The sequence below is a fragment of the Myotis lucifugus genome, unplaced genomic scaffold (assembly GCF_000147115.1).
Source record: "Myotis lucifugus unplaced genomic scaffold, Myoluc2.0 scaffold_25, whole genome shotgun sequence".
NCBI classification, from domain to species: Eukaryota; Metazoa; Chordata; class Mammalia; order Chiroptera; family Vespertilionidae; genus Myotis; species Myotis lucifugus.
This window is the reverse complement of record NW_005871073.1, coordinates 3852197-3869221: the sequence shown is the minus strand read 5'-3', so window position 1 is coordinate 3869221 and position 17025 is coordinate 3852197. Positions and strand designations below refer to the sequence as shown.

Sequence of the window (17025 nt, the reverse complement as noted above, 5' to 3'; positions counted from 1 at the left end):
ACCTCACTGCTAGAGGAGTGTGTGAAAAACACCTTGGTCTCCTCTTCTATGTCAAATGGGGCACCGTTGTCAAGCAGGGCTTTGTCAGGCTGGTGGGGTGAAGAAAGGGACGAAGTTCCCATTCTGATCGTGTCTCATTTAAAGTGAATGTTAGCCATAAAGCCACACTGGACTAGAGTCTTACCAAGGAGAGTTATTTGGCTTCTACCTCTTTGTATTCTGAGTCCTTGTAAAACAGTTAAGCTTAGCTTCAACCATTGGGACCTACAGAGCTTATTGGCCTGTTTCTAGCAGTTTTAATAGGTTCTATGAAAATACAGACTCCTTATGACATACTCTTGGCAAAATGGAAAATCAGGTTAATTAATAGAGTAAAACACACTAGATGTATGTTTATGTGTTTTTCAGAAAGAGACATATCACCCAGAGGAGACAGCTGTGGTTCCACCATCTCTCTTTAAAAAGGAAGTAGGCTTGGGGCAAGGTAGGTCTGTAAGGAGTGAGCAGGTGGAGGGCTCGCAGGACTGTGACATCTCCTCCTAATGCCTCTTCCTTCTGACTTCTTTGCTCATCACGGGTGTACCTCCTGCTCTCTTTGCAGCCTGAAGCACTTTCCCCCACCATCAATGAGAAATTCACTTGTTTAAAAAAACGTCCAAATGCTGGCATTGTCCAGAAAAATTTAACAGGTTTATATATAACTAGAGGCTTGGTGCACGAAATTCATGCACTCAGGGTGGGGGTGGGGGTGGGTCCTTCAGCCAGACCTGTGCCCTCTCACAGTCTGGGAGTCCTTGGGGAATGTCCGACTGACGGCTTAGAGCTGGCCTAAGCTGTCAGTTGGACATTCTTAGTGCTGCCATGGAGGTGGGAGAGGCTCGTCAGCCGTGAGCCCGGCTTCTGGCTGAGCGGCGCTCCCCCTGTGGGAACACACAACCACCAGGGGGCAGACGCTCAACACAGGAGCTGCCCCCTGGTGGTCAGTGTGTGTCATAGTGACCGGTCTTTCTGCCGTTTGGTCAATTTGCATATTAACCTTTTATTATATAAGATTGTTATGAATTTGAGCTGCTGAAACTTGCTCACAGAAACATTCTGACTTGCATTAATGCTTTATGTCCCTGCATTTATATTAAAAAATTCCCACACAAATGAAAACGAAAAATCTGCCAATACCTGATTTCTGTCACCTATTTTCCACTTGCAATCATATACTTAGTTACCTTTTGATCCTATGAGGGAAAACATCCAATGTTCAGCACTGCCAATAACAGGAAGAAGAGATTTTTTGTTTAAAAAATGTAATGTTTCCCATCATAGTGGGTTCTTAAGCACATTTCCACGTGTGTGGTGTGCTAGCTGGATGCCTTTTGGCATAATTGTTACTTGTTTGGCATGGATAGCACACAGGTTGGTGTCTTCAAAGAGGCCAACCTGATAGGCCTCACTTGCCTCCTGCAAAGCACCATAGGCTGTGCCCTGGAAGTGCAGATCTGGATTGATGTCCTGAGCAATTCTCTCATTAGCCGCTGCAAGGGAAGTTTGTTAATCAGAAATCCAGTGGACTTCTGTTAATGTCTAATTTCCACGAAGCGCTGTGATGCCAGAGCTGTAACAAAGGGGTTTTTTTAACCTCCCCCCCCCCAGAGGGGGGGCCCTTTTTGTGTTTGTTTTTTTTACCCATTTATTACCCCTTCCTTCCCGCCCCCCCCAGCCCCCCCCCCCCCCCCCCCGTGCTTTGCACAAGCCCTGGTGTAAAGACCTCCTTACGTAACCCCCTTCTCCTTTGGCTGGAGCTTGGTGAGCTAGAGGCAGTGCTGGCTTTAGGGAGTGACAATTCCGAAGTATTTAATTATCACTATCATACACTATCATAGATGCAACAGACAGCTCACCAAGGGCCACTCCTCGATTTCCAGTCAAGCTCTGATCTTTCCCCCCTGCTCTTGCTTTCATTATTCTCCAACTTGAATGTCTGCATTCAATTCCCTGAGGTTCTACCTGCTAGAATCTAGCAGGTAACACTGACTGAGGAGTGGGACAGGGTTAGTTAGTGGCCATGGGTCACAGAGCAAAGGAGGAACTGAAAGGGACTCCCAGGTTGGAACTGTGAATCAAAGGGGCAGGCCAAAAGAAGTGTTGTTCTCACCAGAAACAATCCGTAGACATGAGATGAGGGGGCTTTTAAATAGTGTCTGAAGACTCAGGAAGGGCTCACGATATGAAAGATTGATGAGCAGTGACTATCTACAGCTGCTAGCTACAGCTTTTATAAAGTTCATGCAGCTCTGCCCAAGCTAGTTAAGATACTAGTAAACTCCATGAGATAAATGAATGGATTAATTTTCTCAGAACGTGACCTGTTTTATCTGGCCTCTGGATCCCGGCCCATCCTGTCTGCCCAGCCTGGAACGCCTCCTCCTTTGCCCTGTTCATTTACATTCTGCCTCTCCTCCTGGCCGCGTGCGAGTCCAGGCAATGTTGGGTGTTCCCACAGAGGGCGGGTCCGCGTGAAAACTGGCAATCTGACAGTTCTCAGGAAGGATGCCTTGTTGTTGCTTTTCTTACTTTTCCATTATAAACTATGATTATAAATTTAATTTTTTGTGAGTTGTTTACTTGACACTACCTACCCTGTGTGGTGATACTTCTATGCATCGACAGTTGGGGATAGACTTTAAGATCTGCAAGTTCGATGGCTCACAGATGAACCCCAGACTACCCCAGTGGCAGAATTGACGTCTCTAGACAGCCCAGTGCGCTGGCGCAATAAATGGCAGTCCTGCAGAGCTATGACTTTCCCAAGACGATGCAGAGGACAGGCAACACGCTGGTTTCTAGAGTGGCCTACCTCTGTGCTTCCTGAGATATACTGTACTCATGGGCCAGCCTTTGTATCTCCTGTTTTAAAATCTTAGTACAGAATTAGATAAAAGAGAGACATTTTACTATCTTTTGAGAAACCTTTGGCACCCTGGCTGGGTGGCTCAGTTGGTTAGAGTGTCATCCAGTACATCAGAAAGTTGTGGGTTCCATCCCCGGTCAGGGTGTGCATGGGGAGCAAGCAACCAGTAGATGTTTCTCTCTTACATTGATGTTTCTCTCTCTCTCTCCCCTCCTCCCGCTCTAAAATCAATTAAAAACACACGTATCCTTGGATGAGGATTAAAATAACAAACAAACAAAAAAACCTTTGGCAAAGAGTACTTGGGGAATTTTTAAAAGGCACGATGACATCATATTGGAAAATCAGGCACTCAACCCACTACCAAAAAACAAGCACATGCAGGAGCCAAGGAAACCTGCCTGCTCTCTCCTGCTTCTCCAAGTCTCTCATACAGGAGGCTGCACCGAGAAAGCAAAAAACTGCCAAAAGCAGAAATAAAAGCAGCTCAGAAAAGACAAGTCTGTAAGAGAAGTTAACCCTTAAAAGCTGGGACTTTCAGCCCGGCCAGCGTGGCTCAGTAGTTGAGCATTGACCCATGAACCAGGAGGAGGTCACGGTTAGATTCCCGGTCAGGGCACATGCCCGGGTTGTGGGCTCGATCCCCAGTAGGGGTTGGGGGGCGTGCAGGAGGCAGCTGACCAATGATTCTCTCTCATATTTATGTTTCTATCCCTCTCTCCCTCTCCCTTCTTCCCTCTGAAATCAATAAAAACACATTTTAAAAAATCACACACACACACACACACACACAGCTGGGACTTTCAAAATGCAGGGCTGGCCAAAAGTCTCTGGGAGGGGACTGAATCCACTCACTAACCTGTGGTCCCCAAGGATGTGTGTGTTTACAGGGTTCTCTCCCCCCCCCCTCACTAATTTGCACAAAGACTCTACTTGGACTAGTGGTGACCTGCCTTGAGGTGAACTTTGATCAATCCCCCCGCCCCATTAAATATTCAGAATAGAAAATAAAGAGAGTATGGGGGTGGGGGAAGCAAAGAGAGTTTCAGGGCTCTTGCAAATGCCACTTCCCTGGTATCAGTCAGACAAGAGCACACACTCTGCTGAAGAGCCCAGAGTTTACAACATGGGCTCGGGCTGGTCCTCTAGCCCTGCTTTGACCCAATCCCAGCTCGTTAGCCCCTCCTCTCTGCCTCTTTCCCTCTTAACAATATAGGAATCACCAGTCCTTTCCTACTTAGGATGCTCTGGAGGAGCGGATGAGGTCTGAAGAGAAAGGGCAGGGTATAAATGCAGGGCGTGCCTGCTGTTAGGAAGCTGCTCTACCCTGGGAAAGGTCATCTTAGACACCCCTTACCCTGGACTTGGAAGGCATGCACCTTTAAAGAACAAAGGGATGTTCTAAACTGGCTGGAAACAATCATTCCCACCAATGCCTCTTCACAGCTTCTCGGCATATGTACTACAATTAAAGCATTAGGAGCCCTGAAGAACTATAAATACGAAGGGAATTATGTCATGGATTTGCTACATTAGTATTTACTTTAGAAAAAAAATTGGGTAAGAAATTACCATATGAAATTGGTTAAGGACACATACTTCCAGTTATAAGATAAGTAAGTGTTGGGGATGAACAGCATGGTGACTCTTAACCACATAGTGTACAGAATATTTGATAGCTGCCAAGAGAGTAGCTCTTAAAAGCTCTCATCACAAGAAAAGAAATGTGTAACTGTGTGATAGTGATGTTAACTCGACTTACGGTGATTATTTCACAATATATACAAATATCAAATCATGTTGTACACCTTAAACAAATACACTGTTATGTCAATTCTATCGCATTAAAAAAGAAATTACCATATGAGAACTCGGTGGTCCATAAATAATTATTTTATGCTGAAAACACCCTTTGCCACTGAACATTAGCTTCACAAAAGCACATACGTGTCGTCAGCCTTGGCCTTCCCAAGGCGTTTTCCCTGCTCTGATTCCACTCACTGCCCAGCCGCAGGCCCTGTACACACAGGTGGACAGAGAGATACTCATTGTTGTGAGTGTGGTCAAGAAACCCCATGATGGAGGAAGAAAATCCTTCACTTTACAAGAAGGGAGACTGAGGCCTGAGGAGCGGTGTGTGTGACACAATCGTCCCATGTCATACCTCTGGCATGTGAGAGAGCTGATACCTGAAATCAGGGAGTCTGACTCCAAAGACTCAGCCTTTCCCTACCCATGAATGAACAAATGAGGAAGCTGGCTATTATTTTCTATGCACGGTATGTTAGCACATATTTTGGGACAGTTGCTATTTGGCACATGTCCAAACAAGTTCACCTTTAAATTAATCTGGTCCCAGAGAGCTATGGTATGTTCTTTAGACATCAATGTTCTTTACTTGTGCAGTGTTTTACACAAGGGAGAATATTTCCATTTATACCATCTACAATGCCGTGTGGGGTGCTAGGAAAGGCACTGGACCCCTAAGAACTTGGTTTGAGTCCAAAATGCTATGTGTTCGCCCGGCCACGGTGGCTGAGTGGTTGAGCATCGACTTATGAACCAGAAGGTCACGGTTCGAGTCCCAGTTAGGGCTTGATTACCCCAAGGGGGCGCATGTAGGAGTCAACCAATCAATGATTCTCTCCCATCTTTGATATTTCTATCTCTCCCCTCCTCTCTGTAATCAGTTAAAAAATATATGAAAAGCAACAACAAACAAAACCAAAACCAAAAGGCTATGTGTTCTTGGTGATGTTAATGAAGCCTTCATGCAACACGCAGGGCCTGCTCTGCTCGGCCCTGGTCTGGGGGAGCAAACAGACATGGTCTGTGCTCACGAGCTTCATGTCTATTTGGGGAGATGGATATTAATTACATAACCTTATAAGGAAATGCATATTAAACAGGAATTTACATCAAGTAAAGGGTTCTAGGAAAATTAAAATAGGAGCTCTGATGTACACAGGGGTTGGGGAGTAGGCTCTATGTTGGCCAAGGGGGAAGGGAGGGGAGGGGAGGTGAAGAAAGACAAGCCTGTCCCTGGAAGAGTCCTCAGCTAATGCAAAAGCCCAAAGGAGGAGCAGCCCACACCCTGGAGAAGCTGTAGGCAGGTCAGTGAGTCTGGGCACAGGGAGCAGGAGAGCGGTACGCAGAGGCCTCCTGCAGGGTCTTGGGGCCCAGGGAGGGCTCAGGTTGTATCCCAGGAGCTTGGGAAGAAAGGCTTTGAGGGCTGTAAGTTGGAAAGTGACATGATCATTTCTATGTTTTTATAAATATCACTCTAGATTCTGTGGAGCATGGATTGGAGGTGTCCCTTTGTCTAAAGTGGGGGGAACAATGCCGCCCCAAAGGATCGAAAGTATTTTGTAAACAGTAAATTGTACAAATAGTTATTATAAGTATACCTTTGTTTATTAGTATATAAAACAAGTTATTCTCCATGTCTTCAGAAAAGCCACGGCTCTTAAGATTATAAGGTAAGTTTGGGGTCAAATGCAGTGTTAGAGCCCACCCACTATTCTCCCTAGTCTTCCAATCCGGTTCTGCTCTATCTAGCACCTTAAAGAAAGAAATCTGAGTGGGCTCTGTCGGAACTGGATGTAAGCAAACATTCCCACAGAACATTCGGAGGTGAAACTTGAGGCTATGTGTTCCTGACCATGGAGAACAAGACCAGCCTTTAGCTCAACAAGGAGTGGGTGGACAGGACATGCTGGTCGAAATGCAAAGTCTTGGAAAAACCTTGGGGAAAACAACTCCTCAAATATGACTTTCTTCCTTTTTTTTTTTTTAAGAATGTTAAGCTCAAGAGCAACTACATGTTTCTTCATTTTTTTTCACTTAATTGAGCAGTTGCCACGGCAACTCAAGAACAGACTCCTCATTGCCTTCAATGAATTGCAGATCCACATTTTCCATCTGCTGCAAGTTGCAGTGAGCTTTTAAGAAAGGTAATCTTGAGTTCTTGTTTTTTCCCCTGCCTGACATCAGTATTCTCCACGGACTGTGAAGTGGCAGCACTTCGTTTTCATGAATGAGAAAAACATGTCCTGGGGACAGCGGGTTTGGAAATCTCATGAGGATTCAGACCCGTCAGCCAGTCAACAGCATGAAACCCACGGTGCTGAGGAGGAGAGCAGAGAGGCCCAGGGAAGAGGGGAGGTCCCCTCTCCTAGGAGCACACCACAACGTCGGCACGCCCGCCCGCCCTGCTAAAGAGCTCCCCAAGCCCGTCTTCTGAATTTAATCCTGGAAATAGGATGAAGGTCCTGCGGAACCACTGTCCCGGACCTCCTTCTCTCTCTTCCCTCGTTGACCCTCGGCTTCTGCCCAGCCCCAGCCCCTATCATCTGTTCTTGCCTGAAGTATTAAAATATCCTCCTAACTTGCCTCCCTGAAACCAGTCTCTCCACTCAGTCCATTCTTCACATGGGTGGACCAGTATATGCCACCCATGCAGACCTGATGCTGCCTCCCTGCTCCGAGGCTGACACGGAATTTCCACCAGGGCTCAGGTAGAGCCCCTCCTGCCTGGGCCAGCCCATCCCTCCAGGCGCATCTGGTCCTTGTCTGCTCCCACATCCCACTGGCCGTCCCTCTATGGCAGTTGTTCTCAATCTTCTGGCCCTTTAAATACAGTTCCTCATGTTGTGACCCAACCATAACATTATTTTTGTTGTTACTTCATAACTGTAATTTTGCTACTGTTATGAATCGTAATGTAAATATCTGATATGCAGGATGGTCTTAGGTGACCCCTGTGAAAGGGTCATTCAACTGCCAAAGGGGTCGCAACCCACAGGTTGAGAACCGCTGCACTATGGGCACTGCATTTACAGCCATTATATTCAGACTATTATCTTTCCCTGGAATGACCTGTCTAGCTCCCTACAACTCCTCTTATTAAAAGACCCATTTTAAGACTAAACTTAAGAGTTACTCCCATGGCCCTAGCCGACTTGGCTCAGTGGATAGAGCGTCGGCCTGCGGACTGAGGGGTCCCGGGTTCGATTCTGGCCAAGGGCACATGCCTGGTTTGCAGGCTTGATCCCCAGTGGGGGGCGTGCAGAAGGCAGCTGATCAATGATTCTCTCTCATCATTGATGTTTCCATCTCTCTCTCCTTCTCCCTTCCTCTCTGAAATCAATAAAGAAATATTTTTTTTTAAAAGAGTTACTCCCATGGACACAGACAATAGGGTGGTGGAGGCCTGGGGCAGGTGGTGGGGCGGGTTATAAGGGGCCAATGGGAGAATAAAGGGGACATATGGAATACTTTCAACAATAAAAATTTAAAAACAACAAAAAAGTTACTCTCCTTCCTCCCATTAGAATTAAATTCCCTCTCCAGTTTGCTCATAGAGCATGTTCTATTTCTGTGATAGTGCATCCCACATCATACCGTCAGTTGTGTATATTAGAGTCAGTTGTGTATTTTATTCATCTTTTCACCTTCCACGGTGCCTTGAACATAGAAGATGGAGTAAGTGCCTCCCTCCTCATTAGCCCATAGCATGTCTCTAATTTCTCAGCATAGTGGAATTGAACTCTCTGCCCAGCACTCATCCTACCCATGAAACGTAACACTGGCCACAGGTTTGGATCAGGAGTGCACTTGAGTCATGCTTGGACAATTAACATCCTTCTCTAGGAACTTACACTGAGAGAGACTGGGCTCTCTGTTGGCTGGGCCAGTTGGTACACGCTACCACCATGTAAGTGGGACTAGTAGAAGAAATTTGCAAAGAGAGAAAAGGAAGGTAATACATAGAGGGAAATTATTATGGCCTTTTAGCACCCAGTTCTGCATTGTTTCTAGGTGCATTCTTCCTTGGATTTGTGAGCAGTCCCCCCATACTTTTTTTGTGCAAGTTAGCTTAAGCAGGTTTTATGACTTGTAACCAAAGGAATATTAGCTAAGACACTCACCTAGTAAGGGTATGTTTTTGTAACATGCTTGTCTTTTCTAGGAGACTGAGATCTTTAAGGCAAAGACTAACTGAATCTTCAGTAAGTTTTATAACCCCAGAATCTGGCCTTTAGTGCCTGACATTTAGTAGATGTTCACTATGCAGTTGTTGAATCAATACATTGACATTTTTCTGACCCAAATGAGATGATGTACAAAAACCATAAAGTATAAATCAATGTGAGCCTCACTTATTATTATCAGACTAACTGCTGAACTCTGCCCCTTCCTCACTCCTCCCGGAAAAGAAGGGGGAGTGTTTGGGAGACTTCTCAACTGTTCAGAAGTCAAGTAGCCGAACCGGTTTGGCTCAGTGGATAGAGCGTCGGCCTGCGGACTCAAGGGTCCCGGGTTCGATTCCGGCCAAGGGCATGTACCCTGGTTGCGGGCACATCCCCAGTGGGGGGCGTGCAGGAGGCAGCTGATTGATCTCTCTCATCGATGTTTCTAACTCTCTATCCCTCTCCCTTCTTCTCTGTAAAAAATCAATAAAATATATTAAAAAAAAAAGAAGTCAAGTAGGGAGGTGGGATGCTAGTTACTGGCTCTCCCTCAAACATTAGGTGGGAGGAAGAAGGTCCTTCCTCCAAATTCTCTTATGACTTATTTGAAACTAGAGGCCTGATGCATGAAATTCGCACAAGGGGCTTGGCACTCGCAGCTCGGGCTTCGTCAGGACAGTTGTCCGGATGGTTGTTCTGCTGTCAGTCTAATTAGCATATTAGCTCTTTATTATATAGGTTGATTCATTAAGTCACATCCAACTAATCCATGCTTATAATAATCCCATTAGGATATGGATTCTCTGCATGCTATTAAGAAAAGGATTTGGTGCCAAATTGCAAATAAGGCAGCAGGGAGACAAACTAGTCAAGAGAAGCAATTTAAAGATAACCTGAAGTATTGCTGAGGTTCTACTTGGCAGAGAATTGATACAAATTACTTTTCTCCATTAAATCAGGGTTCAGGATATCAATGATCTTCTTAGCCTATCTCCAGAATATCCTCAACAAAGCCAGTTTTGTTATTGTAAGGCACGAGGAATAATGCAACAATCGGAACATAAGAAGATTAATAGAGATGTTCTGGGAACTGGTTGTCAGTATTTCAGACAGCCAGTGTTTGGAAATGATGAGAATTCTTGGATGTTTTGAATAATATTGTTTCTAGAGAAAGGAAGATGGTGTGGAAGCACCAGCACCCAGCCTGACTCAAAGACACTTGGTAACTGCTTGTGAAATAAAGCACTGCTTGTGGGTTTAACTTGTTTCCAAGGGAGAGCATGGGAGGGGTTCTGCTGCAGGTCCGAGGGGCTTAACCTGGCCTGGCCACAGGCTGACTGACATCTTGGAGGATATGTTTGGAGGGTATGCAGCACTAAATTGACTTCAGTTTGACAGCTCTTATTTCAAACTAGAGGCCTGGTGCATGAAATTTGTGCATGGGGGGGGGGTCCCCTCAGCCCAGCCTGCACCCTCTCCAATCTGGGACCCCTCGGATCGGGCCTAAACCGGCAGTCAGACATCCTTCTCACAATCCGGGACTGCTGGCTCCTAATTGCTCACCTGCCTGCCTGCCTGATCGCCCTCAACTGCCCCTCCCCCGCCAGCCTGATCGCCCCCAACTGCCCCACTCCTGCCGGCCAGGTTGCCTCAAGCAGCCTGCTGTTCAGTCGTTTGGTCATCCCTCACTAACCCCCCTGCCGGCCTGGTCGCCCCATGCAGCCTGCTGTTCGGTTGTCCGTCCGGTTGTTTTGGTCGTGACGTCCCCTGGCTTTTTATATATTAGGATAATTTAGAAGAATAACCTTATCTAAAAACCATCTTCTTTAGAATCATTTTGTCCCATCTCAATAATCTTTGCTTTATTGAAGCATATCTGATTAGAAAGAAGTGGAAATACTGAAATATTACTTTTTATACCCTCTGGCTCAGTAATTCCAGCATTAGGAGTCTCTCCTAGGGTAATAATAAGAGATTTTGGCAAAGTTTATGTGCAATGATATGCCAGAGCAGCATTATAGTTGGCACTTGAACAGTGTGGGGGTTAGGGTGCAGATGCCCTGCACAGTTGAAAATCCATGTATAACTTTTGACTCCCCCAAAACTTAACAACAAATAGCCTACTATTGACCAGAGCCTTACGGATAACACATTTTGTCAATTAACATTTTGTATGTTATATGTAATATATATTGTATTCTTACAATAAAGTAAACTAGAGAAAGGAAAATGTATTTTTTTTAAAAAAATCATCAGGAAGAGATAATGTGTTTACAATATTTATTGAAAAAGAAAATCCAGGTATAAGTGGATCTGTGTTATTCAAGGGTCAACCATATTTATATCAGTGAAAAGATAAACAGAAAAGGTGCCCTAAGTGGGGGAATGATGAAAATAGATATAGCATACATATAGAATTATATTTTATGCTGCCATTAAAATGTGTTTACAAAAATTATTGAATAACATGGGAAATTCTATATTATTACATGAAAAATTTTTATTATAACTTTATTAAATATCTATCAATCAAGGAAATATTAATTCTTTTCTTTATACTTATTATAAATTCCTATAGCATGTACTTTTGCTTTTACAAATAAGAAAATAACAAGGAAATAAAAGCATATTATGTATCAAAAGAGAAGCAGTTGCAGACTTTCTTACAACCTTAGACATCTGTTCATATGGCTTTGCCTGTAAAGAGATGAACCCCTATGATTCAAAATATTAGGAAGAAAATACAAGCTTCTTTTTGTTTTTGGGGGAGTAGGGCGAGGAGAGGTTTTCTGGGGGTCATTATTATAGATTTGGGGCGGCAGCATGACTTATTGGAAAGAGGGGTTTGTGCAGACATTAGTGGTGTGACCTTCGGGATAATGATATTTTCCTCCCAGGGTTGTGGTGAGGCTTAAACCAGATCATGACAGCTCCTGGCACAGGACAGGCACTCAATAAAAGCTGTTGACTCTGGATTTTCTTCAAGGTTATGAATAGACAGTAAAAAACGGCAAGTTTTAGGTTGTGTTCTCTGCTGGTTTCCCCAGACAAGATTAATGAAAAAGCAAAGTGGTCTGAAAAGGAATGTTGTCACATCTGCTGCTTAGAACCAAGGGTGTTCTTCGTGAGTCATCACACCTCTACGTTAAAGACAAGACGAGGAAACAAAAAGCCCCATGCCTACTACCACGTGGCTTGCCTCAAAAGCCCATCCCATCTCCTCCTCTCTGGCCCCTTCCTGCTCCTGACCTTGTGGGAAATTCTAGCAAAAGCACCAAAGAGGTAAATGGGCTCTGCCTGTTTTTGATTCACCTTCACCCCAAACCCCTGTCTTCCTCTGGATCCTGGTACTGAAAGTGGTTTCCTGGTTTCCCAAAGTCCCCTGGCCCACAGAGGGCTATCCTGAAGTGGAGCTATAGTGTGATGGTTAAAACTTGGTCTGAGGGATGTCTGGCTGCCTGGTTTTGAATCTTTGACCTGTAAACAACTCTGCACTCAGTTCTACATCTGTAAAATGGGGGTAATAACAAAGTCTCAAAAGTTGTGGTGATATGCTTAATGCATGTATAGTGCTTCGTATCGTGCCTGAAACATAGAAAGCGCTCAAGAAATTCCAGTTATTATTATTATTATTGCTTTTCCTCCAGGTTCTTGCTCTAAAAATATCTCATAATATAAGGCTAGAAAGCAACTTCCTCAGCAAGGAGGATGTAGAGCTTAGAAGCACAGGCTCTGGCGCTGACATCGGATAGAGTGGAGTCGTGTCCCTCTAGCTGTGTGGCCTGGGGCAAGTTGCTTAGTTCCGCTGAGTCTCAACTGCAGCTTGGGGCCGTGGGTAGGGTTGTTAAGACAATTGAATAATGCTTAGCATTGTGCCTGATTTGGGGGAGGCACTTAATACATTTGAGCTATTATATTGTTCTAAGGGTATAATGATCTCATTCAGTCCTCACAAAAACCCTATTTTTCAAGTGAGGAAACTTTGGCAAAGAAAAGTTCAAGGCCACACAATCAGTAATTGGCAGAACCAGAACTCGAATCCAGGCAGTCTGACAGCCAGCCTGGGGTTTTGCCCACTGTAGGCCCCTGTGCACCAGTACCTCTGCTTGATGATAACGAATTCTTTCTTACTTCAGGGTCAATGGCCGATAAGGAACAGGTTTCTACTCCTCCTAGCAGGTTATCCTTAAGAAAAAACTTTTATAATTTTTGATATTTGATAGTTCGGTGATTTTTACTGGCCTGAATTAAAGTCTGAAAAGGATTGTACAGTTAGCAATGTTCTAAGATGATGAAAATGTTACTCAGCTGCAGTTAGTTTCATTTGATTCAATGATATAAGTTAACTAGAGGCCTGGTGCAAAGAATTCTGCGGGGGGGGGGGTCCCCTAAGCCCAGCCTCTCCAATCTGGGACACCTTGGGGGATGTCCGACTGCTGGTTTAGGCCCGATCCCTGCCTGCCTGCCTGATCGCCCTTAACTGCCCCCCCTGCCAGCTTGATCACCCCTAACTGCCTCTGCCTGCTGGCCTGATCGCCCCTAACTACCCCCCTGCCAGCCTGGTTGCTCCCAACTAACCCTCCCCCCCCACCAGCCTGGTCACCCCCAACTGCCCCCCCCCACTGTTCTGGTTACCCCTTATTGGCCCCCCTGCTGGCCTGGTTGCCCCACGCAGCCTGCTGTTCAGTCGTTTGGTCATCCCTCACTAACTCCCCTGCCGGCGTTGTTGCCCTACGCAGCCTGCTGTTTGGTCGTCCATCCGGTTGTTTCGGTTGTGATGGCCCCTGGCTTTTTATATATTAGGATGTTGAAACATTGAGAGATAACTTCTAGGGATACAATATCACCCCGACACCTAGCCCCCTTAGATTCTCCAGGAATGGAATTCAGGAAATAAAGTAGGTTAGTGGAGGTGATATTTAGATATTTCTGTGATAATGGTGGTGGTAGATGATGTCACACACACACACACACACACACATACCCCTTGGCTCTTCTTAAACAAATAGACTCAGAGGTGGAAAAGACCTTAGGAGGCATATAATTTTCCCAGCCACAGAAATCACTGGTTTTTAAAAACATCCCTGAGGAATGGTTACCTAGAATTTGAATATCTTCCATGAGGTAGTCAACTGGATAACACTATTTAGGAAACTCGTTATATATTGATCGAAGGGAATTCCATCTCTTTGTAATTTCCATCTCCAGAGCCCACTTCTCTCTTACACAAAGAAGCAGAAATCTAATTCCCTCGTCTACAATACAGTCCCTTATGGAATGGAATTGCTTCTTTGAATAGTTAGTTATGGAGCATGAGTCAGGGGCTGTGCAAAAGGCAGTGGGAACAGAGCTTAAGACCACAAACCCCACCAGCCAAGGTGAGCACAGGCCAGCAGGAGTCTGGTCAGGAAAACGTGCTCCTTCACTTGGGTATTTCCTGACCTTTCACCTCTTGTGGGATAGTTTTTGAATTCTTTCACATTCCAGCTACCCTCCTTTGAAAACATGTAAATTAAAAATAATTTTCTCGAACCTTTCATGCATGTGGGTCTCTGGCTCCCATATATGTGGAGTTTCCATACATATGTATGCATTAAATTTGGTTATTTTCTCTTGCTAAAAAATAATAATTTTCTTATTATTGCCATATAAATTTGTTTTATTCCTGGTCCTGCATTTTCAGTTTACAGAATGTCAGACTTCTTCCTATACTTCCCTTTGAGCTTCTTCTTCATTCAGTTTATAGAGAGAATATTTCTGAATTGCCATTCTCTACTCTGTCCAGCACTGTGCAAGGAATTGAGGAATTATAGAGAAGTGTGCATTGGCCGTTCCCGTCAGTATAATATACTGGGGGAGAAAGACATGGACACAAATAGCCACAATCCCTGTGACAACAGCTATCATGGAAATAGGAACAAATGCTGGTAAAAGTAAGGAAAGTCTGTGGAAAGTTTTGACGATGGTACTGGAATTCCAAGAAAATTCTTTATTTTCACTATTTTATTATTTTCTTCAGCTCTGTGCTATTATTTAAGTTATTTTGAAGAGAAGTCCTAAAGTTGTAAACCTGTTGTTCTATATTTTCTATCTACATTGAAAACAGGATATGAGACACTTATAGTAAATAATCACCATGTTAAGCTTTGTATAACCATATGTATGGTGCTTTACATTTGCTAATATGCCTTGATAGAAACAGGCTCTTTGATCTTCACATTATTTTCTTCATTTTATAGATTTGAAACCTGAGGGTCAGAGAAGTCAGTGATGTCACAAAGTGGCAGAACCAGAACTCAAACCACAACACCATCCCTAATAAAAATGTGGATTCAACACGAAAATGGAAATAAGGATATACACGACCTGAAACCTCATAAAGAGAGAAAGATAGCTCATCAGTGGGTGGACAACGGTAACTCTGCTCCTTGGCAACCGACCTGAAGGAGCAAAGTGCAACCTCATTACATCCCTCCTCTGCCAACTCGCCTGTGTTTGCTTTTCAGGTCTTTGTGCACTCCCCACCCTTACTTCTGCAAATACATCATAATCCCAGGAGGTCAGCTGGTTTTCCATTAACAACAGTTTCCCGTTCTTAAGGCTCCAGGCTCATTAGATGACAGGTCACACTCGAGTTCTATTTCCTTCCCTTTATAAGGCAGTGACACTATTGTGTTATCACAAATGTTTTCATTTTGTCTTTAAAATGACAGGGCATTCAAGTTATTCTAGTTAATAAGATGTCATAGGAGCTTATGAAATCAGCTACAAGAATAATAGGGTTTTTGAAAAGAGAAAAGCAAACAGTCTCTACTGATCAGTCCTTCCCACGGTTTTACCCCTGGAGTATATCCGATTGCTTTGAAAAAAAAATTCTATCAGTTCTTATTTCCTTTGCAAAGATCTCTCTTACAGTCCTGTGACGGTGCATGGCAGATGTGCGTAGTGATGAGGCATTTACCTCTATGTCTTCATGTGTGGAAATATGTCAAACTCTTGGCTCAAAATGGTAACCTAAGCGATATAATGTTGCTGGTTTTTATTAAATTAAAATTATTGGGGTGGCATTGGTTAATACATTATACAAGTTTCAAGTGTACAGTTCTATGATACATCATCTGTATTTGTGTGCTCACCACTGAAAGTCTAGTCTCCTTCTGTCATATATTTTGCCCCTTTATTTCTTCATCCTCCTTCCACCCCTCTTTCTCCCTCATGACCACTGCTGTTGTCTCTGTGTCTATGAGTTTGTTTGTTGCTTTCTGTTTTACATCCCACATACAAATGAGCTTATATGGCTCCTGACCTTTTCCATCTGTAATGTCACTGTTTAATATTTAATACCTACACTGAAAATAAGGACATTCCAGACTTTGCAATCAAGAATGGTGAAAACATTTCTTATTAACTTATGAGGTTTAATAATGGGACTTGTCTTTCTTTTATAGAATCAATTAGCTCTAGGCCGCCCATGGCCAGTGGAGACAGTCGGGAAGGGCTGGCTTCCTGAGCCTGCACCAGCTATTTTTGTTTTAGTGTTGGAAACAGCTAGACTTATATCTTTCTGATCTCAGTCCCTCTCCAACATCCCTGCTTTCATTTTTCCAATAGGCCCCCCCCCCCAATACTTTTCACCACCAACTACAAGTGCTGAGAAGGGAACCTGGCTACTCCAGCTTCCCAGCTTCACGCACAGGCCTTGTAGGACTTGTCACAAAAACCTGACTTTCCCATCAGAACTGGACTCAGTGTATCAGATACAACTTGGTAAGTCCCCAAATTATGATCAGTGCTGTGTTACTCAAATATACTGCATTAGGAATGACACCGTGTTAATCAGCTTTACAAATACAGGCTAACACATGTTTTGGCTAAATGCAATATTTCTTGATGTAGAAGCTGAGTAGCACAATGGTAGTTCAGTTAAAATAAATATTTACTAAAGGAATGGGAAAAAATTGAAAAGGATCACTTGGTCAAAGTAAATTTTGAGGCACTAACGTCAAATGGACTATTGGACTGCTTGCCTACTCTGTTGTTTCCTGAGTCCACGCTCAGCTGGTTCCACAACACAACCCTCCACTTACTTCAAACCTCACACTCTTTTTTTTTAAAAAATATATTTTATTGATTTTTTACAGAGAGGAA

At 44.0% G+C, this 17025-nt stretch overlaps 1 protein-coding gene across 1 annotated transcript in view; it reads right to left on the bottom strand.

Annotated features, from left to right (window-relative positions):
* Window positions 1–17025, bottom strand: part of AK5 (adenylate kinase 5) — a 188041-nt gene that overhangs the window by 50322 nt on the left and 120694 nt on the right. Inside the window, exon 8 of the mRNA XM_023751811.1 lies at window positions 1387–1529. Within this exon, the coding sequence (XP_023607579.1) occupies window positions 1387–1529 (143 nt within the window). The remainder of the gene's footprint in view (window positions 1–1386; window positions 1530–17025) is intronic.